General features: G+C 41.3%; 2 protein-coding genes and 1 long non-coding RNA gene across 4 annotated transcripts; 2 read left to right on the forward strand and 1 right to left on the reverse strand.

The window, feature by feature from the left end:
- Nucleotides 1–1,014: 1,014 nt before the first annotated feature.
- LOC311009451 (oxysterol-binding protein 1-like) lies at nucleotides 1,015–11,663 on the reverse strand. The gene is made up of 17 exons (XM_084003631.1): nucleotides 11,316–11,663; nucleotides 10,328–10,500; nucleotides 9,842–10,050; nucleotides 9,561–9,729; nucleotides 9,043–9,154; nucleotides 8,763–8,946; nucleotides 8,332–8,449; nucleotides 8,017–8,074; nucleotides 7,592–7,756; nucleotides 6,224–6,469; nucleotides 5,841–5,961; nucleotides 5,531–5,634; nucleotides 5,245–5,340; nucleotides 4,178–4,365; nucleotides 3,044–3,279; nucleotides 2,890–2,928; nucleotides 1,015–2,778 (listed from the first exon to the last, which is right to left on the reverse strand). The coding sequence occupies exons 2-17, from the start codon at nucleotides 10,462–10,464 to the stop codon at nucleotides 2,636–2,638; spliced, it is 2,325 nt and encodes a 774-aa protein (XP_083859757.1). The 5' UTR covers nucleotides 10,465–10,500; nucleotides 11,316–11,663; the 3' UTR covers nucleotides 1,015–2,635.
- Nucleotides 11,664–13,434: 1,771 nt separating this feature from the next.
- Nucleotides 13,435–21,049, forward strand: coro1b (coronin, actin binding protein, 1B). Its single transcript, XM_084003788.1, has 12 exons — nucleotides 13,435–13,595; nucleotides 13,730–13,882; nucleotides 15,231–15,436; nucleotides 15,574–15,696; nucleotides 16,366–16,495; nucleotides 17,315–17,496; nucleotides 17,638–17,757; nucleotides 18,391–18,495; nucleotides 18,585–18,730; nucleotides 18,932–18,989; nucleotides 19,130–19,450; nucleotides 19,535–21,049. The coding sequence occupies exons 3-12, from the start codon at nucleotides 15,233–15,235 to the stop codon at nucleotides 19,655–19,657; spliced, it is 1,512 nt and encodes a 503-aa protein (XP_083859914.1). The 5' UTR covers nucleotides 13,435–13,595; nucleotides 13,730–13,882; nucleotides 15,231–15,232; the 3' UTR covers nucleotides 19,658–21,049.
- A 1,289-nt stretch (nucleotides 21,050–22,338) lies between these two features.
- On the forward strand, nucleotides 22,339–25,082 carry LOC311009184. 2 transcript variants are annotated; one of them, XR_014596609.1, is made up of 4 exons: nucleotides 22,339–22,532; nucleotides 22,892–23,051; nucleotides 23,195–23,335; nucleotides 24,098–25,082. It is a non-coding gene; the product is annotated as an uncharacterized lncRNA (long non-coding RNA). The 2 variants fall into 2 exon arrangements; XR_014596610.1 differs by having other exon boundaries at nucleotides 22,356–22,532; nucleotides 22,892–22,990.
- Nucleotides 25,083–25,591: the final 509 nt, after the last annotated feature.

Below are 25,591 nucleotides of genomic sequence, written 5' to 3' on the forward strand. Positions count from 1 at the left end.
CCCCTCCCCGACTCCCCATTTCTCCCCATGTATAGGATGGTAGGTTCCAGTCTGCCTTTCAGAAAAATTGGCTAAAAATAAATCTGCTGGCATGACACAGCAGGAGAGGCACCTGTGGCGCGTATAGGGAAAGAAACAGCTCCTCTCGCAGGGAAAATAAATAGAGAACCAGCTGGTGATTTAAAGAGAACACAGATTTCATCTGTAATAGAGGGAGTTTGGACGCTAAAGAAGAATGGAAATGCATGTTTGTGGCCTTTTAAATCAAAGCTTGACCAATCCTGGACTATGAAAGTCCAATACCATTATGGATACATGTACATCAGCCGGGATTTTTCTCTTTACTTATATTCAAACATTTTTGATAATGAATGATTAAGGGGTGAGGTTGTTCGTACACACTTTGTGCTAAATGCTAATACGACATGTTGACGTTCATGGGCTGGTATGTTAGCCTGCTAGCATCTGCTAATCAACGCTAAACATAAAGTAGGACTGGTCATAAAGCAAAGTATTGGACACATTTGGTCTAATAGTGAAGCTTCATGAAAAGTCAGAGAATCTCCAATGTTTTCAAATGTTTGCATCAAATTTCAGATTTGTTGAAATATTTGGACCAGTTGGAGAGATGTTGCCGTCAACAGAGCCATGAAGCTACTGCTGTTAATAATAAACTAATCTCTAATATTATTTATTAATTATTTATGGTCTGGCATAAATCAAATGTTTTTTTTTAAATAGCATGTTTAGTCTGTGAAATATGAAAAGGTTGTATATAACGAGTTAATATTAACTACTGTATATGGAACAAAAAACAACAACAAAATCAACTGCAACATGAACCTGCTTTCATTGGGTTTTATTGTTTTATTGACAACATATGTCATCCCATCAGAAGCTCCTACTGAACATGAGGACAGAAATTCCCAAAGAACTTATTTGGCAAGTCTTAAATTGTGTTACCTAATTAATAAGTAGTGGAAACGTGAAATTAAAGAATGGTATGAAAAGCTATCTGTTTGACATCACAGCATTTGTTTATTACACAATAGTTTTCTTTGTTAATACAAAATACCGAACAATGTCATATTTCCCCTCTCAGTTAGGTAGGGAAACTCCCTTTTTTCTGAAAATGAAGACGGTCCTTTTCCAATATGTGGAACCAAAAATACAAGAAAAAAAAAAAAAACTACCTTACAGTTGTCAATACTATATGAATTTCTTCTATACATTTATAAAATCATAGTTATTTGCAATGCTTTTAAATTCTTTGTTTCTTTATTCTTCATTTTTAAGTACACTTACAAACAAAATTATGAAATTCACACAAACACGCACACACACACACGCACGCACACACACATTATATTCCATGTTTTTGGTGTCAAAATGTACTTGCATATTATATGAACTCTTCAGCACTGCATTTACTTTAATTGTTTCTGTCGCTTGTTTGTCTGTGTTCCTCTCAAACACAAAAATCACAGCACGTAACCATTTATACTGTCATGTAACGTAGTTACTATTTACTTTATCTGCAATATGGCCAAAACTTTATTCCAACATTTATAAAAAAGCTCATTTTAATTCATCGTTATTGAATAAAACTGGTTTAATGTGAGATTTTCTCAGCACTGGAACAAGCTTTTTTGCCATTTTGCAGCTCTGTAGTTTTTCTCCCCTGACTACGTCTTCGAAGTTTGAAAGAAACCAGCTACGAATGTCATCGTCATATCCGCTCAGGTGTGATGGAAATACAAATGAGAGCAGGTTGCTCTTTTCTAAGGCGAAGAGAAAAAAAAATTTCCACATCATAATTTTCAGGCTTTTGTGAAGAAAAAAGAAAAATCTCTACCTATTAAACTGAGTGTGGAGGTATTTTGGACAATCATTTCTTTTTTTTTTTAAACACAGTACGCTGCACGGTGGCAGCGTGGTAAAGTGATGGAAGAGCAGATATGCAGTCATACACACAAGCACACTAGAACCTTCACTTTGTTACATTAAGACACTAAATCAGAGAGATACAAGAAATCGCTAACATCTTGAAGGCCACCAGTCGACTTTAATGAAATTATTTGAATAATTTTTATACATAAATGTATATATTAACCATGTCTTACCCCCCCCTTTTTATTTTGTTATTACCAAAGCACACAATGCTGTGGATGACAATAGAAACACTAAACTATCTCACGGGGTGTTATCAGCACAAAACCTCTTCTGTTCCTGGTCTGAGAGACTGCACAGACTCGAGCAGAGACACTAAAAGAACGATTTGGAAGCACTGCGCATTTCATTTCCTCCTCATATGCTCAGCCTGACCAGAGGCAAAGCAGCACAGATACATTTCCTTTCAGTCCTCTCAGAGGTGTGACGGCAACTAGGGGGGTTAGGTGTTAGGAGTCTCGGAGACAGGAACCATAACGGGATGAGGGAGGCTGGAGGAAAAACCCGGCTCCCCCTCTGCATCAGACGGCAGTGACCGTCCTGGAGAACTCTTAGAACAGAGAGCCACTGGAGGGCAATGTCTAAGTGGGGGGTAGGGGGGGACAAGTCGGCCTTTGCGGTCGCTGTCCACGAGGGGGCTTGTATGGATCAGTCTCTTCAGGGCACTTTGCAGTTGATGCTGAGGTCAATATATGTCCGGACAGCCCTCCCAGCTGCCGTGGTCCTTAGCTTCCCAGTAGCCTCCCTTATAGATATGGATTTGCTCACCTGTGATCTGGTCCTCACAGCGCTCGAACCAAAGTGCCAGGTGGCTGTCGTGAGGTGCGCCTGAAAGACAGAAAAGTCGCGTTACCATAAAGGACGAAAACGAAGACAACCGCGATGGAAGATTCGAACAAAAATGAAAGCATGAGGAGGTGGCAGGAAATTAGTACTTGCTTTTTAAGGACGGATCAGTAAGAGCGTCCTCATCGACAGCTTTTGGAAGAGAAAAGGGGGATCACAGAGATTTTTTTACCCCTTTATTCCAAGATTTTCCCCCATGCATGGCAGAGAGGAACACAGATACAGTGAACACACACTAGACACTCACCTTCTTCTGATTGGCTGGAGGTGCGTTGGCTGGCAGCTTCCCTTTCTCTCTCCCGCCGGACACTGCGCTGCTTCTCCTCCAGCCGCTGCTTCTCGGAGTTGGCCTCATCCCAGCGGCCGTCCTCCATCAGGCGCTGGTCAGGCCGGCGCCGACTGTCGGTGGGCGCCACACCCTCCTCAGACTCGTTTAGGGTCAGCGCTAAGGCAGTGAAGTAGTACATGGTCTCTGCTCCCTCACTGTGGTGAAGATGAAGAACAGCAGGGCAAGAATAAGCAAATTAAAGCAAATTGCTAAAACTTAGCAGTCAAACTAACACTGTCTTCACGTGTAGGTCATTGTTTACTTGTAGTTTATTTGTAGTTCAAAGTCTGGAGGGAGCTCTACTTTGTCCTCTGGACTGAAGGGCAGACCTAGAACTTAACTTACCTCTCGAGGTACAAGTAGTAGTACAAGAAAGTACAGACCAGACATTGCTGGTTGACATTGCAGCACAATACATTTGGCTTGATGTCAAAAATGTTACTTCTTCTGTTGATACATTTTTGAATGCTTTAATCTTGAATTCTGGCCAGATCTCACACGTTCAAATGTTGTAATTGTACGTAAAGCTAAATGTTGTGTTTGAAAGAGGGGGTTTATTGGTAATATTATTTTAGTAATGTTTTTTTTTTTTCTTACGCGGAACACAAAATTATTAAACATCTCAAAACAAGGAGAATCAATACCACTGTGGGAAACACTAAACCTCAGTTACTACTGAAGTAAACACAGAGGTATGTGCTGCACCTGCGGTAGAGTTAATGAAAACGGTTCAGCTTTTGTCAGGTATGAATGCAGGGTTTTCCCCCACAGGTATTATTGTGGTGCTGAGTCACTCGGAAATAAAGGTCACATCCAATAAAATTATAAAGATGATGGATAGAAGCTGGTGTGCTATATATTTAATGAGTGTGACTCGGTCATCGTCTACCGACAAAATTGGAAAGAGGACTAAACAAAATTCAGGAATGTTGTGATTAATTTGGTTAAAAATAAAGAAAAATATTTGGTACAGTAAATGATTAGAATTTGTTCGATAACTGCTGTATTTTGAGTGCTTTATTGTCGTGGTCCGAATGAGCTGATGGTACTTACGGTAGAGGGTTCCTTCTCCAAACCTCTCTGGCTTTGAGGGTTTGATAGACGGTCTTCTGTTTGCCCTCAGTGCCGTTCTCTCCTCCTCTGCTGCTCTGCATTACCCGGGAAAACTCCATCTTCTCATCCCACGTGCCCGACAGCACGTAGTGGGCCTTGCCGTCCTTGTCCATCACCACACCTGTCACCTGAAGAAGTGGAGAAAGAGAGGGTTTATAGAAGAGGGATGCATCAGGGATCAAATTAGTTTGAGAGACTGGTCGCAGAGTGGAGGGCCGTGACGGTAACTGTAGTTCGGCTACACCTTACACTACAGTTGGGTATATTTCTGGGGGTTTTTCAGGCTGTACGAACCTACCGGATTGACTTTATGCAAACTAGCTGAACCAGCATCGGTGATCGGTCAATATGACAATATTAATTAAGGAGCCAAAATCAGCAGCGTGACTAACTTATAATTGTTTCAGTTATAAATAGACTAAGGGAGTGTCTGAGTGAAGCAACATACATGCGAGCCGAGACTGGAAACAGAAGGAGATCAAATGTTTTTTTTAAGGTGGCAGGGTGGAAAAGGTGCATGGCGTACGTTGCAGTCAAGAGGGAGGGAGCAAGGGGGCATGCGAGTGTGAAGCGAGCAGTAAAGTTAGAACTAAAAAACTAGCAGTGCAGTGGTTTTAAGTTTGTCTGTGAAAAGAACATTGTCACGACAATTTCCAGGTGGGGTGTTGAGATCAAAATGAAGGCCAAGTTTGAAGGAGGGTGCGGTCCGAACAAAAGGCGCCGGAAGTAGGAGGCGGGGAAGGGGCCATTTGGCCCCGCGATTTACACCCCTGGCTTGATTTGGTGTTGCAGCTGGTGTGGTCCTATCGCAAGATTGTCCCGTTTTCTTTTTGCAGAGAACGTGAAAAAATAATTACAATAAGCGGAAACAGTAGAATTGAATTAGAGGCCATCTGCGGTAGCTACGGCAGGTGTATCCAGGGCTAGAATTTGATACGATGACTCACTCACACACACACAGGTGTGACAATCAAAATTAAGCGGATATTAATTTTCCATATACTCACCTTCCTGGCAACATCTCTTGAAAAGTAGCTGTATGGAGCGAACTTCAAGTGGCAGCGATCTCCGGTGGTGTGGTTCACCACATCAATTTCTCCCGACTGGCAGAGAAACAGACACGTTTTAAAAATTGTGGAGACTTTTTCATTTTCAAACGAATAAAATAAATATAGTGTGAGCTCATTTAAGTCAGGACACTTCATTAAAAGCTTAAGGCCGCCCAGACTAGTCTGCTGTCATATGTCACAACCGTATGTGTAAATATGTCATCCTACTTTTAACCCGTCTCACCTGATCGATCCACAGTTTCCCGACAATGATATTGTGCACTGTGGTGGTAACTTTCTTCCACGTGTAGTGATTGTTGCTCTTTTCGAAGATTGCGTGAATTGTGCCTGCGAGGAAAGAAACGCAGACAGACGGAAATAAAATAACCTTTAAAAAAGGCGCAAGCTGCTCAAGAATGAAATGAACTGTCACAAGTTCACTAATCACTGGTTTGTTTGCATTCCATTTGCATCCAGGAAATCACACCCTCAACCAACGTCATCAACAGACCGCAAGGCATGCCGACTATGTTCCAGGCCAGATCATCTCTTACCTAGAGGCATAATGGAGAGATATTTTCCCCTGAACTTGCTGGCAACAGTGATTTCTTGTCTCAGAGTCCAGCCACGATCAGAGATCACATGATGCGCTGCAGCAGGCGGGTGATGACTAACCTAAAAAAAAAATGCAGGCAATTAAGCAGGCGTTTTGGAAAATGAAGATTAAAATATTAAGTTGCTTTTTCCATCTTCCAAGCCGAAGATGTACCAATTGTATTTTAGGTCACAATTACATAATATTGAATCAATTAATGAATCATACATGTTTAACCACCACTTATCCTCTGGCCCTCAATTGTGACCAACCCGCCTTTTCATTCTTATGCGAGTAGTTTACTAAACACTCACTTCCTTCCTGTATTTCTTTGTCTCTCACCTGCTCGCAGAGGGACCGGTAGCCGCTCTCTCTCCGGCGGTCCAGCTCGTACGTCTCTCCCAGCAGAGGGTTGAAAGGCTTGCCTGTGCGGTAGACGGTGGTCGAGTAGGAGGATATGGAGAAGGCGGCCACGTAGCACATTTGCTCCAGCGAACTCTGGCACTTGGAGGCCTTATCCAGCAGCTCGTGGTACTCGAGGTCCTCCGATAACCGCTGCAGCATGGAAATGGGCTCGTTGAAGTTTACCTAGAGAGCAGAATGATTCAGATGCGAATTGATGGTTGTATTCCTCATCGTTCAGTGTCTATAACATTTAGTTTGAATGTAAGTTCGTACTATCATGGTCTTTCTAAGCAACATCACATTACAATATATCACAAAATGTACATCAACATTAACAAATAAACAAAGTTTCTTGGTAAAGATCCTTTTTTTTGTGGCCAAAACACATACAGAGCAGCTGATAAATCTGCCTTAATATATGAGTAAGAGTACTGTTTGTATAACAGTATACTGTACTAGTGAGTATTCTGTTATTGTCCCAGTGTCAGCTGGGATCAACCCCTGCCTTCCCCGGGACCCTTAACAGGATCAGTGGTTACACATGATTGATTGATTAATGGACAATAATTAAATCAATGTTCTTCTGTTGTGGTATGTAGATGTAAGTAGACGTTTTGATCATTATTTGGGGCAGGACCAGGACCAGGACCAGGACCAGGACCAGGAGGTTGAGTTTTATGAGGGGCAAAAGTAACAAATGATTTATTTATAAAAATAGAGGTGGTGAAAAAGCATGTGAATTAAAAATAGTATCAAGTGATTCAACAGTGAATTGAATCCGTGCATTTTGTTCCAGTTCAGTTCAGTTCAGAAGCGGTTTAATAACCCTACCATAGCCCTGCCATACCAATCACAAACCAACAATTATCTATCAAGTATCAATTATCTTATTTGTCTTGGCTCACTGAAAATGTGCTGATGGATGCAGACAGATATAGAGATCTCCAGGCTACAGGCAAACAAAACAAATCTTAACAATAAGCGCAAATGTCCTGTGTGCCACTGAGGAAACAAAGAAAACTTGTTTGCAACTGGTCCCTCTACCTGTCAATAGAGCTATTTTAATAACAGATGGCCCTTTGAGAGGGTTCAGGGGATGAGTGCTGGTGCCAGAAATCTATGATGTGTTGATGTGACTGAAGGAACACACTGTTGCTAGGTTGTTAAGAGTGAATTCATTTCCTCGTAACCATACAAAGACACGGAAGAGCAGCCAATGGGGTTACAGAAAAGGAGGTGAAACTACTACTCCTAACTTCCTGTAAGGTACATTTGATGTGGACAAAACTCTTCAAAAACACTCACAGGCATTGGGATCTTGGACAGCTCTTTGCCAATACAGTTCTTCATGATACTCCACAGGTTGAGAGAGTAGTTGGGTTTGTCCCCAATGCGTGTCCGCCTCTTCTTCAGGGGTACCAACTCCTGTGAGGGTGATTCCTGGCTCATTGCTAGAGGCTCCTCGTTTAGCTAAAAAGGCAGAACATTCTGTCAATAAAGAGCATGAAGGCATTTGGAAATAATTTTAAAAAACAGATGTTTTAAACATATTTTTGATTTGATTTATTAAGAAATGCACCACCCTCTTGCTGCTTTGCCATTAAACTTTTCATTCATAAATAAATATCATATTAGTAAATGAGGGTTAACATAATTTTAACGAGGCGTTAGCTGAAAGACAGTGAATCTTTCTGTTTTACAGTCATAACAGAGGCCAGAATGAAACCTACCGATTGATCATCAGGACACATTTCACTGGTGAAGCCGCTGATATTACTACTTGACCGTCTGTAAAGAGATTATAACAATGAACACACACATACAAGGAAATGGAACAGAAAATTGTTGAACTGAGTCAATCAGCAATTTCACAATTAAGGGAAGTATCAGGATATAAACCAGTACAACTCAATTAAATATCATACAAGGAAGTGGTTGAATAAAGACACTTCCAAAGTGAAAGGCTTTATAATGTATTTCCTTATTTCCTTTTATGACGTCATGTGTTGTAATCGTGTATGTGTGATGAATGAGTGTGCACTGACTTGTGGAACTGGGGGTCTGCAGGCACAGTGATAAACTCGGGAGCTTCTTCCATGGCATCAAAGAACTCATTGTCGTCATCCTCGTCGCTGGCCTCACTTTTTCCCGGCCCAGCGGCACCTTAATAAAAAAAACAGTGAAGTCAGTCTTTCTAATATAGAGACTGAAAACCACTGTGCACTTAAAAATTACAGTTCATTAAACGTTTAACCTTTTTGTGGCTGGCAATAAATGTCAAGCAAACTACTACGAAAGCACAGATAGTTTGTAATTTCAATGTACAAACAATGTTTATTTGAGTAATAATAAATAAAAATCAGTAAAATGAAGATTAGGAGATTAGGGGGAAGTGGAAGGAAGGACGAGTTGGGAAAGAACTGACCATATCCTTAGTGTAACTTGGGGAAAGGTTATCGTCAGAGTCGCGTCCTACCTTTATTGTCAGCAGTAGCGTTAGCCTGTGAAGCCCCTCTGAATGCTCGTTCCAGGTGGTTGTGCTGCTTGGCTAGTTGTTCTAAAGTCTCCTCCAGCCTGACCCGCTGGTCTCGTTCTGCTTGAAGGGCCTTCTGCCATCGCTTGCTGTGAGCCTGAGCCAGCGCAAGGAAGTCTCGGCACGCCTGAGGGGCAAAACATCAGGGTCTCATTGACACATTATACATGAAAAAACAAGGCAGAAATCAGAAATAGACAGTTAAAGAATAGGCTACACTTACATTAATCATGGCATTAGAGGTGATGCGGAACAGTGTAGCCCTCTCTGTCACCTGACGAATCTTATCCCCAGCCTCTCCAGTCAGACGCAAACTGTCCAGTTCTGATAAAGATCTGAAACAAATATCAAGACGTAGAATATGAGTAAACAGTCGGGAGATTATATCATCACATCACAGTTTAAAAAAGACAGTGAGTTTATTTTTATAACTCAAGCTTGTTTTGTCTGTCAACTGCAGTATTCTTTATCTACCTGCTCTTTTGTCAACAGTGCAACACACCTTAACTAAGCATGTAAATGTCAAAGCAACAGTATCATGCGACAGTGTTATGAAACTCTGGACATGGGCACGTTACTTCAGAGAACGTTTTGAAAGTGAGTACGTCAAACATTAGTATGTGCGTGTTTTAGTGATGTGTTTTTTTTGGATTCCTTATTTCTAAGTTAACAAAGAAGACAAAGAAAAAAAAAAAAAGAAAAGTGAAGCAAAGAGTGAGCAACAGATTGTTAAAGCCTGACCTCTGGAGGGCAGAGCCATGCTTTGAAATTAGGTCGTTGCATGTGCTGAGATCTTCCACCTTGCTGCCTAGTGTTCTCAGAGCAGACTGCACTTCTGAATTCTGTGACCCGCCACCTTGTCCGGGCGCACTTGGCGGGGAAGATGGGGGAAAGTCGTCCCCCGAGTCATCTGTTAATAATAAAAGCAACAAACATCAGCTAAGAAAAGGCTTTCACAGAACCATAACTTCTGTTCAATTCCTTTTTTTTCTCCCCCCAGCCTGTGTGTTTACATGTTTTACCTGACTCAGCCTGCATGCGTGCTGCCTTGGCTTTGGCCAGTTCCAGGGCAGTGATCCAGCGCTGACGTTCCACTTCACAGCTGGCCTTCAGGTGATACGTCTGTGCGCCACCATTAGAGATGACAAAGTTGCAGGCGTCATCCACAGTGATAGTTGCTGTGGCCAAGTTGATTGTGCCTCGACACGTGTGGCCCATCTCTGCCTGGGTCCTAACAATCAGAGGTGTTTGAATTGTCATTTTGGGGAAAATATGTTTGATAACTTGTTAAAAGGTTGTCACTAGTTGTCACAATACTAAAACCAGGCTTGAATCTGACAAGAAAATTACATGAAAATAGGTTAGGAATATTGATGCAGTGAGGTTGAGGTCCCCTGTTGAATGTGTAATTTATCAGTTGTGACAGAAGATCAAAGCTGAGCGATTTATCTGGGGACATTATCATGACTATCCTCCCTTTGATTGATCTGTTTTACAGGAAAGCATACCTGTAGTACGACAACAGCCCATTGCTCAGGACAAACCACCTCCGCTGATATCCCTTGATGTAATTTGTCCACTTGAACACCCATCCTTTGTATGTGTCGCCAGCAGGAACGGGAGTGGGGGTCTTGGGCTCAGACATCACACCCCCCAAAATCAAGACACAGATTTGAGGAACCTTAAAGGGAAAATAGTTTCAAACTTAGAATTTACATGACAATGTTTGTGCTTGTGATTGCAATAAAACGCATATGCAACTATTTTGTTCATTGCTTATCCAATTTTTAAGGGAAAACTGCCACAAATTCACTGCTCCAACCTTCTCAAACGAGCATATTAGCTGGTTTTCTTGGTGATATTAAACCAAATTAATTTGAATTTCGGACCTTTAGACAAGGCAAGACATATGACCAAACCATCTCAGCATTTTATTACACACTAATATGACTCAAACACTGTTGGCTGATATTGATCTTTCAGGGTGGTGTGACAGGTCAAAGAGTAACCATGGAATTTAAATGCAAAACTACTGTGTAAAACAGAATTAGATGACAAAAATTAGGGACTTATTTGGGATTAATACAGTTTAGTCTGATTCTATCCTCTTAATTGCATATAAACTAGTCAAATATGATCAATAGACACATATGTTAATTAAAAAAAAAATGAAAATAATGATCTTTTCAGTGAAATTTGACAGTTGTGCAACAACAAATAAACCCAGATGATAATAACATACAATTGATAAAACTCCTTTAACATAGGGATGAGCTTGACAGCAGAAGCTAACCGACGTTAGCTCCGGTCAGGCTAGTGGGAGTCACGGTAATAACAATTCATAGTGTAAAAAAAAAAAAAACACCAATGTGGTATGTTTGTTCTAAGTTTACCAGTTGACGTGATTATTTATAATAGGATACAAGCAAGATACGTCGTTAAACGACTGTTAACTCGCTAGCTAGCTTTCAAACTCGCCGACGGCTAAATGTTTACCTTGACGTGTCCGAAATGTGAGATCAGGCAACCAGACACCCGGTGAAGTCACGGCTAACTTTGACACCCATACGCTACTGTACCTAGCTAGCTGAGGAGGCTAACTAGCGAACTGACCGAGACGGGCCAGCTAATGAAGAAAAACGACTAAATCGAAGACGTCGTCGACAACGGCAGTGTGGTTGTACAATAAAGTGAAATCGGCGACTTTCTTACGCATCAAGCAATACTCGTGTGTATTGGGTTCATTCTAGAGCTGCGTACGCCGACAAGAATCTAAAGCTAGCTAGCTACATCTAACTAGCCTAACGTTAGCTCTTTGGTTACACCCGGTGCAACATAATTTGGTCTCGTCTGGAAACAGACAGCTAGGCTACAATGTTTTCCCGATTGGCTGCAATTTCGATGCTTGGCCGGATGAAACCGGCGTTATGCCTTCAAAATAATAGTACATTATGGTATTATTAGCCATAGACGATAATTCATATTGTTCGTAAAAGACCATCGGAATATAAACATCTAATATAGTTATATATCCATGAATGCATTACGTTGTTTGTTAATAGTAAATGTTCACTAAATAACCGACAAATGTTTTTGTACTGCTATTATTTTCAGCCTGAGGATGTGTTTTATTTTGAAGGATCAAATCGACTGTATCTTGCTAACTTTACGTATTCAGTCATTCTTTTTTCTACTAACTCGTTTAGGTAGCTAACGTAAATTTAAGGTTCATACTGTTAGAATAGATCGACATAAAATAACATTTTAAACTATAGCACGATGTTGAAAGCGCATTTACTACAAACATACGGCAATACTTACGGTCGCAACGTTATTAGGTTTGGTGACGTTTGTTTCAGGCTAGTTTGTTACTTAACGATGAAAACAAATACATACATATAATTTTACAGAGACTGAACATCTAAATTTCAACCAAACACAATAATGTATGTAGGAACAAAAATGCGACTCCGGTGGGACTCGAACCCACAACCTTTGAATCCCTTCGCCTACTGACCTAGAAGTCCAATGCGCTATCCATTGCGCCACGGAGCCACCTGTTGCACTGGAGTACGATCACTGTATTCATACTTCAATGAACGACGGCCATTCGATATGATAATTATTTTTGTACGTGTCCGTTGTTTTTGTGTTAGCTCCTACAAACACCGCAATTCGTTTCACCAACTTCACAATACTACTTCATTTGGGGAAAAATAATGAACCTGCCTTGTGGCATGTTAAACGCTGGGTGGCACTGAAGGGCCATGCACAACCATAGTGCACAACATGTTCAGCACATTCAGCAGTGTAGAGGTCTGACGTTACCGCAAAATGCTGGAACAATTCAATTTACCCGACACTAGGTAGCTAAATAAGACAGATGAAAATGTATTTCATAAAAGTATACGTCCTTAAACACGTGCTGTGATCACAGTTCATGGTTCTGAGTCCAATGTTTACAGTTGTTTTCTCATCTTTTTCATCAATTCATTTTTCAGAGTAAATTTTCAAATATATTAGAAACACTAAAACGCCCCCGATACACGATGGCATGAAACAAGCTTGCCTAGTGCAGTATGGCAAATAATCTGTAATACAATGTTACTTCGTTATCTTAAACTGTCCTTTATCGTTGACGGTAAGCTGTTGCTTGAATCTGATTTGTCTTTTCTGCCCCAGTCTCTTTGTAAACTGTTAAACTTTTACAAAAGTCGACACGACCTCAAAAAGTGGCATGCAAATTGTAAACTGATGCATTAGTTTCACGCATGCGCGGTATGGGGCAGTCGTGGCTCATTTACGTTCATACAGCAATGGGTAAAGCGCGCCGAAGATTGCAGGTTCGATCCCCGGCTCTTCCAATCCGCATGTCGAAGTGTCCTTGGGCAAGATAGTGTACCTCAACACCCCGATGAGCAGGTATCACCTTGCCTGGGCGGTATAATAATACAAGTTCGTTTCGTGAAACCGGACGCTTTTATTATTTATGACTGCTCCTTTAAGTTTTTTTTGCATTTTGCTTGCAAGTCCGGCAATCTGGATGTAGACGTCTGATCCCCATCTCGACTCCTGCGTGTCTTTGATATATCCTGCCATGAGCGGAAGTGTCTGGGATTCTGCTCTTCTCTTCAAATCAGACGTTTGTAAAGGGAGACGCGACGAGCACCCAACGCCGTCTGCAATTATTTCTTCCCAACATCCGCTAGGATCTATTCAACGTCGCCGTGCACCGTTTGATTTAGCTATTTATCAGCACGGGACATGCGCTATCAGGTCAGGCTTGTACTACACCAGACATGCGTAATTACTGACAAGCCAGCACGAGAAAAGCGGAACATTATCACACGGTTTGAATGAATAATACGAACAAGTGTTTGTGTTTAATAGACGTTTTTTTTTTGTTATAGGACTGCGCAATCAACGTCAACGCCTGCCTGAAGACAGGAGAGGATTAAGTTGCTGTTGCTGGCGGCGGATTATTTTATTGGCCTCCTCCTGTCACGCCCGAGTCTTTGGTGAACCTTTTTTTTTTTTTTTTTTAGGAGAGGTCGTAAAACCAGGTATGCTATTGTTCTCGGAAATAACCTTTTTCGTATCCTTGAGACGTCTCATTCTGGCATTAACTATTTATTGCTGCACGTCCTTTGTCGCTCGTGGCTGTACTTACTCTTTGCAAAAAGCCACGCTTTCTCGTATATTGTGGTTGCAGACAACAATAGAAACCCCAACATAAATGGTGTAAAGATATTGTGCGGATGGCAATAATAGCAATGTATTAAAACCCACTGTTGTGCGTTAGCAGAGCGCTATTGAGTAGCCGGACGCGGATCTCATACCGATGGAAGGGCTACAGGCTCTGCTATGCAAAGCTGCATGGATGTGGAGGCAGGTTTACCCTCGCAAGCTATTGGGGAAAATGGAGACGACAGCCCCGCATACTTGCGAAAATACAATTTGCTTTGACAACTGCGAATAGGTGGATGGCATATAGAGTTACTGGCTTCCCCTGCCTCAGCAGCTCTGGCTGCCCAACCCCCTTCCCTTCACGGCCAAAGCGTGTTTTGGTTTCAGGCGGATCATGCCCTTTTGTCCACTGAAGCCTGACTGTACTTTTCAGGACAGACTCCCAGTATGAAAGAATTTGCATGCTGTTTTCACGTTCCCCTTCTCTCTCTCTCTGACAACTTAAAGATGCTGTGGATTCGCCGAGTAAGCTGTAACATAGTCCACTCAGTCTTTGTGCATCATCCATGTTCTATTTTTAAAACGGTTTGTTGTGGTTATCGGTGCAACATTTATCTATACGACCTTAAACAAGATATTACAAAGTCATTTGCTGCTCATGTGGTTTACTTTGGCACAGGTAGTTCATTTCCTAGACGTCATACAGTTGCTTGTTTACTTCAAGAAGCTACAGTCCATGAAGTCAGATGAGGTTTAAAATCCTTAAGTAACAATAATGTTAAACAAAGAAAAAAATGTTTGGAATCAGAGTATCCTTCAAGCATTTTTAATTGATAATTGATAAAACACTTAATTGCATATCAACATGGTTGGAGATTATTTAGAAGTTGTTATGATAGACAGTAGGGAGAGTTCAGTGTGGGCAAGCAAGCTAAGGAGTGACTGAGAGGGACTGGCGTTGGAGAGGACAACGATGTGAGCCGGAAGAATAAAACATTATTTTGTGTTTCACGATTGCAAATAAACACTTTCCACATCTTCTCATCCTGCCGTGGCCTGCCTGCTCTCTCTATGCCTGTGAGGTCTGTGAACCTCGGCACGCGACAAAGCGGCGGTGTTTGACCTGGGAATGCAAATGGTTTTGTTGAATATTATACTCTAAAGTCCCATCTTGATTTACGTGCACATAATTCACTCATGTTGGGTTTTTTTTCTTCTCCACAGTCATGTCTTTCCGACGAGGTGTGGTCAGGCAGAGCAAGTTCCGCCACGTCTTCGCCCAGGCGTGGAAGGCCGAGCACTGCATCGACGACGTCCGAGTTTCCCGCGTGACGTGGGACACCTCCCTCTGTGCCGTCAACCCCAAATTCATCGCCGTTATCATCGAGGCCGGCGGAGGAGGGACCTTCCTCGTTGTTCCTATCAGCAAGGTTCAACCCCACTCTGGAATTCCATTCGCCATTAAATAAGCAGTGGATCAATATTGTTTAAATCTTCCTTTCTGACTAATGCATATACAGCACTTGTTTCCCTAGTCATGATCTTAACTTTTTGTTTTCTCCCACAGAGCGGCAGAATCGATCAGGCCTGTCCCACAGTGTGCGGCCATGCAGCGCCGGTGTTGGACATCCAGTGGTCTCCCCACGACGACAACATCATTGCAAGTGCTTCAGAGGATTGCACAGTAAAGGTACATTCTCAAGGCTTGTCAAGCTTATGTCCTGGTGGTTTTGTGGCCTTGTAATCAGTTATTGGTGTCACTCGCTGTCAGGTATGAAAACAGGTCACAGTCCACAGTCGTGTAAACTAGCTCTCTGACACATGCAGGGGATTTAAAAATTCTTCTTCAGTTGTAGAAGTAACCTGTGGTCGCTTCCAGTGATGTAAACACTGCTTCAAAGCCATTTTTCATTCTGACAATTTGTGATTCTGAAAATACTGCAGAGGCTCAGTCCAGGGAACCTCAAAGGAATGTGCAAAAAACTGTGTAAAAATAATAATGTGCGGTTTTACGAGGGGTTGTTTGCTGGACCAATCCGGCTAGCTGTTACCCTCTGCTATCATTCTTTCTGCTCTGCTTCTCAGACAGAGAAGAAAGAAATAAAGAGTAAATGTCAAAATGTTGAACTATTGCATGCAAGGGAAAACTCCTGTTAAAAGCCTTCAATTAGTATAATGTAATGATTTAAAATGCCGACTGTAGTTTCATGAGAGGGGAATCCAGAACTTTTCTACTTGCTCTGTCTGAAGAGAGTTTCCTCATTATACATCACGCAGCCCATAAATCATTAATAGCTGTCACGCACCTGAAAGGATTGCATTCATAAATACACGTCTGCTTTGCCTGGCGGTTTCGAAGGTGTGGCAGATCCCAGACGGGGGCCTGACGAGCCCGATGACTGAGGCCATTGTGACCCTTGAGGGACACAGCAAACGAGTGGGGATCCTGGCTTGGCACCCAACTGCCTTCAACATCCTCTTGACTGCAGGTAACGGCATTTATCACATTCGGAAGCCCCCATAGTTGGTGGCAGACGCTACTCGGATTGTCCGCGACTGCTGAAAAATGACTTGAATAGACCAACGTTAATTAGGTTATCCAGGTGCTGAACGCATACACGCATGATCCAGAGAAAAGCGATCCATCCGTTTGTAAATGGTGAGAGTTAAAGAACCGTTCTTCTCTTACTGTGTTGGTGTTCAGTGACAGACAGTTCAAATACTACTGCATTATACAAGCAAGCTATTGGATTCCTCCCCCACCCACCTCTCAGCAATTCATACCTCGCAAGGCAAGTTTCAAGGAGAATGTCATAAACCTGCTGCCATCATCGGCTGCTGTAGGTTAGCTGCTAACTGCTGCCTGCGCACTGGGAACGCTTGGAAATTGCAGATGTGCTTTTAACATCCAGGAATTCACATTATGCACACCGCTGATCATCCCTGGAACAATTTGGTCGGTGAATGGTCCAGAGCACAGGGGCGTCGTCATCATACATCAGGGCCTTTTTAAGATAACTCACTTCAAATGTTTCCAACTCTCCATCTAAAAGGTTTACCATTATGCCTGCTACCTCTTAAATCAATCAGACCCCATTACTGCCATCCGCACAAACCGACATTGGCTTCCTGTTGTTTTCAGAACTCCACTAACTTAAAGCATCGATTGGATGAGTTTCACATCCTCTTGGCGTACGAACTTCTTCGTGGCGTTGCTCCACAGATATCAGACCTTAGTTTACAAACTCAAAGTATGGCTCTGATCACAATGCACTGATATCCTTTCGATGTATTTCCCTGTTCTCCAGGCTGCGACAACGTGATCTGTGTGTGGAACGTGGGCACGGGGGAGCTGGTGTACCAGCTGGGTGATGCCCACCCAGACATGATTTACAGCGTCTGCTGGAACAAGGACGGTAGTGCTATCTGTACTGTCTGCAAGGACAAGGCTCTGCGCGTCATCGACCCGCGCCGAGGAACCGTACTCAAGGTTATTTCACCGCTTTTTTTACATGCGTGCATATGCATACAGAATGAGTTATACTGGACTGCATCATGCATGTAGACGCTGGGTTGCCATGTTATGTTGCTTCCACATGAGTCCTTTATCAGTCTGTTATTGTCCTCCTAGGTGAAAGAGAAGGTCCACGATGGTACTAGGCCAATGAGAGCCGTGTTCCTCTCAGATGGGAAGATCCTGACCACAGGCTTTAGCCGTATGAGTGAGAGACAGATGGCATTGTGGGACCCGGTAAGTCCTACGAATCACGTTCATATTGAATGATTTTTGCATGGCACAATTGGTCGAGGCCACAATCAGTGTCAATGTAGGAAGTAGGGTACAATTTATTTAACAAAATTTGTGTTGCCCTGGACAGCTTTCCTGTAAAAAATAAAATGGATTAAACTATAATTACTGCCTTTATGCCTCTTCCAGCCAGTCAAGTAGCAGTTTACATTGGTCCAAAATGTCACTTCAATCATTTTATCCTATTAGACATTTGTGTGAATTGTCATAAAATTGTCATAAAATTGCCAAAAACGTGATTTGCGTTCCTGAGATATCATGTGATCTTGACCTATAACCTCCCAAATCTAATCAGTTCCTCCTTGAGTCCAGGTGGATGTTTGTGCCAAATTTGAAAAAAATCTTTCAAGGCGTTCCTGAGATATCGCTTTCACGAGAATGTTCCGTCGAGCAACTAAATAACATATTTCCTTCAGCGTGAAAATGCAAACGTTGAACTTCCAAATGTTGAACAATGTCACTGAACGTAATCGGGTTTTGCAGGATTATCCAGCATCAGTGTTTTGTGTGGTGAGTGGAATGTTGTATTATAATGAAATAAATGTTACTTGCTTTTCTTTTCTTTTACTTTCACAGAAGGATCTCTCTGAGCCAATGGCACTACAGGAGATGGACACAAGCAATGGGGTTCTTTTACCCTTCTATGACCCTGACACAAACATGGTCTACCTGTGTGGAAAGGTACAGATTTACTCACACAATGAAATTATTATCACTTCCAATTCATGTTCGACTCACTTTTCCTAACCGGCTTGTCTCCTGGCTTTCAGGGGGACTGCACCATCCGCTATTTTGAAGTGACAGACGAATCCCCATATGTCCACTTCCTCAGCTTATACAGCAGCAAGGAGCCCCAGAGAGGTGCAGGATTTCAGAGTAAAAGAGGTGTCGATGTCAACAAGTGTGAAATTGCCAGGTACTTTTTTTTTTTTTCTTGATGTCCTTTTCATGCAGTACCCATCTTTTATAGGACGTCACTGGGTCTTAATGTGCTTTTTGTAGATTGGGGTTGAGGCTTAATGCTACAGTTAGCTTTGATATGTCATGAAGCATTTAGATACATGTTTTTGGTGTCGGTCCTTTTAATAGGATTACTAATTCCCATGGTCTTCTGTAGGTTCTACAAACTGCATGAAAGAAAAGTGGAACCAATTTCTATGACTGTACCACGAAAGGTAAGCCATGCACAAACCAATAAATAACCAATCTATATATTCCTCATTTTAAAGAGGAACTGAAAGCTTCTGCATGCTGAGGAAGCGTATCCGTAACGCTCTAATTGAACCACGTTTCTGCCTCCATCCTGCCACCCCAGTCAGATCTGTTTCAAGGGGACCTTTACCCGGACACGGCTGGCTTAGAGCCGGCTCTCCTGGCTGACGAATGGATCGCTGGGCAGGATGCACAGCCTCTGTTGGTCTCTCTGAGCGGCGGGTACTCGGCTCCTCCATCCAAGCACAGGGACACCCTCAGAAACAAGCCGAAGCTCGTCTCGCAGGACTCTGGGGCCGGGGCCTCGCAGAATGCAGCAGCTCCCACATCTACATCTTGCTCCAAGGAGGCGGACGAAGAGGTGCCACAGCCACGAGTAGCCGCAAGGGAGACGGACGGTAATACCGACAGGCCAAAGAGAGAGGTGAGTTGGCCGACCAAGACGTATTGACCTTAGAAACATTTGTGGTGCTCTTATCGTTTTCTGACGCGTTTCTCCTTCTTTCAGGACGATTTGCTAAACGAGTTGCTGGCGGAAATGAAGGCCCTGCGCGCCGTCGTCCTCGCTCAGAGCCAGAGGATTGAGCTGCTGGAGAGGCAGCTGGCTCGTATTGAGGATGGGGATGTATGAGCAGGGCGGAGAAACCACTACATTCAGAGGGCATTCTTACTTAATCCACAGACCGTAGCCTTACTAGAATCAACAGTACCTTAAGCTGTGTGAGTGGAGGAATGTAGTGTAGTTTAGTGACTAACTGTGAATCACAGTGGCTCACAACCAGGTCGACTATTGGGATGAAAAACAAGTTGTTTGTGTGATTGGTTGCCAGACTGGTTGAGAACGGGGGGGTCATCTGCATAGAGTCATTTCTGACAGCGAGATACCATTTTTGTTTTACATATGAAGGAGTACCGTAGCAGCTTTTTGGTGGTGCATATAGTGCAGCTTTGAGCTTTGCAAAATCTACCACACTAAATTTGAAGGGCTTTCAAGGCGTTACAATGGTACTATTGCCTCAACAAATTAGTGATTAAAAAGTGTTATATTAAAGGTAATGAAGGTGACATATTAAAGCGAAGCGAATATGAGTTTCTTTCTCTAACGTACTCACAGATGTAACCATTAGGGCTATTAATCAGGTAGTTAAAGCTGCTAAACTGTGATGTCATATAGACCCCCAATTGTTAATCATTGTGTGACTTGTGCTTCGTTTTACTGCTTCGTTATAGGATGTGTAAGGTTAACGGTAGGAAGAATCTTGTGGTACACAAATCATGACCTTGACAGTGAGAATTATGTGACTGATAGATGATGAGAGTGTAGTTGAATATTTATGTGTTTTTCGTAACTCTGTGTCGTCTTTGCGGTTAATGAAAAGGTAGCACTTGTGATTTTGTACCTCCGTGTTATCAGGAGAGAGCTGCGGCTTTGTGACGTTTTTTCGGAAGTATCGCGAGGCGAGATTATCTGTAAGGTAGAAAAATGCAGAAATACTTTGCTTCTTTTGACACGCGTGAAGTATCTGCAGTATCTTGTGCCCCCTAAAGAACCAGGATCTCATGTTTACTGAGACTCAATTAGTGGACACGGGCCCAAAGTGTGCTGTATACAGTACATACAAATCTAACATTACACTACTACAGTGCAGTCTCACTAAAACACTAGATTCATTTATGCAGTCAGGAGAAAGAGGACGTAAACGGGGAAATGGGAAACATTTTCCACTGTTTGCAATAGCACTCTTACTGATGTTAAAAGATGGAAAGATCTTTTGGATTTTTTTTTATTATTTTTTTTTATGGATTCTTTTGTGTTTGTTTTTTTTGGATTTACATTTCAAGGCATTTTCCAGTTACCTCTCCCATCAGTCGATGACCGTGTAACAATGGTACATTCCAAGCTTATTCCTTTATTACTTAAGTGATTTATATTCCTTTATGCACTGACCTCTTTAACACTAACTGTAACAGCAGGTCAAATGAGACTACATTGTGAAAATTCAATAAAAATTCATTCCTCCTTTGTATTCAGGGAATGGCTTTTTATTTCTACTCAGAAATGTTGTAATCATGATCGCATACTAATCTTTGGACAGGCTACATATCGAGTGTGTTGACTGTGTGCAACTGCTGCCTACTCCAATTTAATACATATGCACGTACAATTGTTTTCGTACGTAACTAACGGTATAAAGTCCAATAAACATTTTTGTTAACCTATGAATTAGAATGAGATTACATTTTCTTATGATTATAACTCAAAACAAAATAAAGATGATTCCTGGCATCTTAATTGACATTTACATTGCAAAATATTTGACAATCTTCATCTGTAAATGTAAATGTTCTCATGGTTGTAAATGGACCGTACCAGGGCGATTCTAGGAACAGAGCTTTAGGGGTGCTGAGCACTTTAACAAACAAAAAATGTACATTTAACGTTATTTTTGGACTATCGTTCCCACATTTGTGAATGAAGAACATCAGACTTTTGGGGGTAGGGGAAATCTTACTTTAATGCTGAGCCAAAAAAGCCAGCACTTGGTTTTACTAGTAGTACTAAAAATGAAATTGTATTAGAATTAAAAGATAATGTGGGGTTGTATTTTAGTTGTTAATATATTAATTTTAAAGTAAACCGTAAGAACTGTCTGTGGTTTTTTTGACCATGTTTAAGCTTGTCAAACATTTAAAAACTAAATTACTGTTATTTTTTATATTGCATTTATCCTTGCAATATTTTTTAGGGGTGCTGGGACTCAATTTAGGCACTCCTAAAACGTGCTAGATATGCCTATGGACTGTACAGATTTGGTATGACTGTCTTTGCTGGGTGTAGGCGGGCTGGGGCTGCCTGGCCAATGGCACGGAAACAGGATGTGGCCGCCTTGTTTCACTTTCAGAAACCTTTGAACTTAACATGTTCTCTGTATAAACACCTTAATTAAAAATAAAATAAGAATATAATAATATGTTTGCATAAATATAAGAAGTATCTGGATCATGATTTAGTTATTGGTTCGTCTCGGGCTCAAACCACGGCGTCGTGTTCACCTCAGATGCCCTTTGAGGAGATGAGTCGATGCTCGTACAAGGTTGAGATGCATCACGGGAAATAAATAGTGTATCGTGTGCTACATTTCCTGTAGGTGAATAAAGAGCACAACACTCTTAAAATACACCTTTTCTTTTACACAAGTCAACTTTGCAAGAAAAATGCAAATGTATATGTTGTTCTCTTTTTACATAAATTATCTGTGCACACCCTTGATTCTGTCTTTTAATCTGTGCTCTCAGCCTCCGCCTCCCTCATAGGGCTGCAGCACGTTTTTTTTCTCACCACATTTCATGCATCAGCCCCTCTCTCGCTTTCTCACCATCTCCTACACACACACACACACACACACACACACACAGTCACACAGTTCAAAAGTACCCTAAAGTCAGTCTCTGACGAGTGTTCGTGTTCTGGCACCACAAACTTTTATCTTCTGCTCACAACTTGGGTAAGTGTTTTAAAATGTATTTCCTTCCTTTTTTTTTAAATTTTAAAAACTTAAACTTAACTCATTTTTGCCGCCCACAGTTTGATATATTCTTAATTTGACGTAATAATAGCTTTATATACAGATATGTCTGTTTAGATGTTTGAATAGTTTACTTAATGGACTTTAAGTTTTGAATTGTGTAATTACAGTATTTCTAGGATTAATGTACCACCTAGGGCAGTTAAGTGCTTATGTATCTTTACTTTATATGATATATGTTGCAGTCCTTTATGTCTGATCGCTCTGAGTCTGATTAACCATGTCTGCAGAAGTTTCCTCCCATGCTGACTGATGCTGTTCAATTATCATTTTGACAGGAAACCAGCAACGCTGCGAGCGGTCTGCTAGCTTCCTGTCGCCCCTGACAAGTTTACAGTCAAATTAGATAAACACCTCACAGACTTCTTGACTTCAGTGTACGTTTGTATATTGCAATTACATTCCAGCCAGCACAGATGGTAACTGTCTAATGTTTTGGTAAGAATTTAGCAGCTTCTGAAATATAATAGGAGTGGATTTTTAAAGCAGAATTAACTGCATTAGTTGGTAATCTGCATTCTTTTGATTGAGTCAAAGTTTGACTAAAGTTATTTTGTTCTCAAATTCTCACTTTTCTATAGATCCTGAATATAAATGAACTGATGGATATCCTTCTGATGAAAACTTCACAACTGCTTTAAAGTACAAAGAGTTTGACCCCGAAATTCTTTCTGAAACTGTGACACCAAGCCAGTGAGATTTTTCTACTCTACTCTAAGGAGGTAAAGTACGTTTCTAAATCTAATCTGTCTCAGTTTTGTGGGATTTTCGGCTTGAATTAGAGGAATTTGTTCTCTCGGGAAGGAATAGCAGTTGATTGAGACCGGATTCAAACATTCAGCATCTGTGTCAACCAGTTTTATGCTGCTCCTTGTAGACCTTTTTTGATGGTTCTATTGAAAATGTGAAATTTGCCATCATATAATATTGTTGTATAGGGCATGGTATTGTTTTATATGACAAACCACGTCCATGTGTCACCCAAGTAAATATTATCTATAAGGTGACTTTGAGTAAGCTGTCGAGTTTACTATCATGGTAGAAAAGTGAAAAATAGGACCTGATTTTATAGAAAATCATTTAAAGAATATAAATATATTTTTTAAATGTATTGATGCTCTTTTTTGGAGGGAGAATTTATGATTTACGATCATTTTTATTTAATATGATGTTGTTTTTCACAAAAAAATATGTCTCTTCTTGTAACGCAATAAAAATATTAGTTTCTTAACAAAACAGAAAGTGATTCCAGTATGTTTTAGTGCCATTCTAGGAGTTATGAAATATGATGATTATGAGAATAACATTATGAATGGCCAGGATAATTGTCCCATAGTGGCATGAGCAGCAGAAAAGAAATAGGCGCATATCCTAATGTTTTATTTCTTCGACAGATAATGTCACAGAACACCAACAACTTTCAAAGAATGTCCCAATCCCAATGCGTGACCATGTTAACAACTTGTTGTCTCTCTTCACCTCAGGCATGGCTGACTCTGATAACGTCACCGTCACATATGAATCATCCACTACGACTGTGCTGATCCTTTTTTTCTGCCTAATAGGCTTAATTGTATTACTGTTCATCTTTTACAAGAAGTTGAACAGGGAGGCCAATGGAGAATACACCGTGCGGCGCATAGTGTATAAGGAAGGAGGTGTCAGGGACCGGGTGAGAGGAGCAGCGTTAGCTCTGGGGACTTGTCTGGGGGTCCAACTGTGGCCTCAAAGTGACACCGACGAGGATGGAGAGGAGATGCAGGACGTCCAAGATGAGGAGGGACAGGTGGAGGAGGGTGATAGCCAGGGGAGTGACACAGAGGGAGACGACCAGGAGGAGGAGGAGGAGGATGTGGATGGAAAAGGAGGTGGATATGATACTCCTAACTCAAGTTTGCAGAGTTGGGAGTTGGTGGAGCAAGCCAAGCTAATGGATCAGGCAGAGGCGAAGGGAGAGACAGGGGAGAGAGTGGGAGATGGGGAGGGTAAAGGGGAAGCCAGTGGAGGGACTGGATTGTTGATAGATTTGAAGCAGTTGTCTGGAAGTGCCATCTGGTCTGAGGAAGAGAGAGGCGAGGGCAAGGAAAGTGATATCACTGCACTGTGAGAACAGAATTAAAAAAACAAACAAACATGAAATAAAAGAGAGGCTTTGGATATAGTCTTAATCATGAGTCTTAATCCAAGTCTCATAATTAGCCAACATATATAAAAAGATATTTTCTGTATATGTATTTCCTAACATGAAGATCTAACTGCCATGCTTAATGAATGAAGCTGTTATAAATATGCAATGAGTACACTGGATTGGATATTTTCAATGTTTATGAAAGTGTTTACCTTTTATAAAATCAAACTTTTCATTATTGTGTCAACCTATACGCTGTGTATTTTGGATTGTGTTTTTTTTTTTATTGCTTCAAATGTTTTTTTTTCTAATTTACATTAAAACAGAAATACAAAAATCCATTTGACTGTGTTCGTATTGTTCTTGATATCATGTGTAAAGATGACACATTAGTCAGTTAATTAATTGATTGAGTAATTCACAGACGATTTAAGTTAAGTTTAAGCAACAACAAAAAAGACCTAATTTGACTCCAATGTGAACTGACGTGATAGTGACAAACTGAATGTTTGGGTAGTTGTAGCCTAAGACTGTTTTGAATGATGAACTGAAGAGGTAAAATATCAATGGCGAAAAAACATGCATGTCAGTAACATTGTGGCCTAATAGTCTAGTAAATGTAAACCATTAGTAAACATTATGTTGAATGCACTGCCAAATTAAAACATTATTATTTTGCTGTTGAAGGATATAATGATGATACCATGACATGCATCATGCAACAACCCAAAGATGACATACATGTAAATATTTAATTTACTTCCCTGTTTAATGAATGTATTAAGAGGCCGTTCAAGATCAGTTTTGTTGACAAAATGTTAAACTTTGAATTTTTAGACGCTTTACACTA

This window comes from Eutrigla gurnardus, assembly GCF_963514095.1.
Source record: "Eutrigla gurnardus genome assembly, chromosome: 23".
NCBI classification, from domain to species: Eukaryota; Metazoa; Chordata; class Actinopteri; order Perciformes; family Triglidae; genus Eutrigla; species Eutrigla gurnardus.

What these genes read in the sequence shown, in the direction of transcription:
- LOC311009451 (XM_084003631.1), bottom strand. Translation starts at nt 10,464, where the DNA reads ATGTCTGAGCCCAAGACCCCCACTCCCGTTCCTGCTGGCGACACATAC. An exon ending in CATGGCTCTGCCCTCCAGAG is followed by an intron (nt 9,155 to 9,560) that starts GTCAGGCTTTAA and finishes TATTTGTTTCAG; the next exon opens with ATCTTTATCAGAACTGGACA. An exon ending in TGTCCAAGATCCCAATGCCT is followed by an intron (nt 6,470 to 7,591) that starts GTGAGTGTTTTT and finishes TCTGCTCTCTAG; the next exon opens with GTAAACTTCAACGAGCCCAT.
- coro1b (XM_084003788.1), top strand. Translation starts at nt 15,233, where the DNA reads ATGTCTTTCCGACGAGGTGTGGTCAGGCAGAGCAAGTTCCGCCACGTC. An exon ending in AACAAGTGTGAAATTGCCAG is followed by an intron (nt 18,731 to 18,931) that starts GTACTTTTTTTT and finishes GGTCTTCTGTAG; the next exon opens with GTTCTACAAACTGCATGAAA. An exon ending in CCGACAGGCCAAAGAGAGAG is followed by an intron (nt 19,451 to 19,534) that starts GTGAGTTGGCCG and finishes TCCTTCTTTCAG; the next exon opens with GACGATTTGCTAAACGAGTT.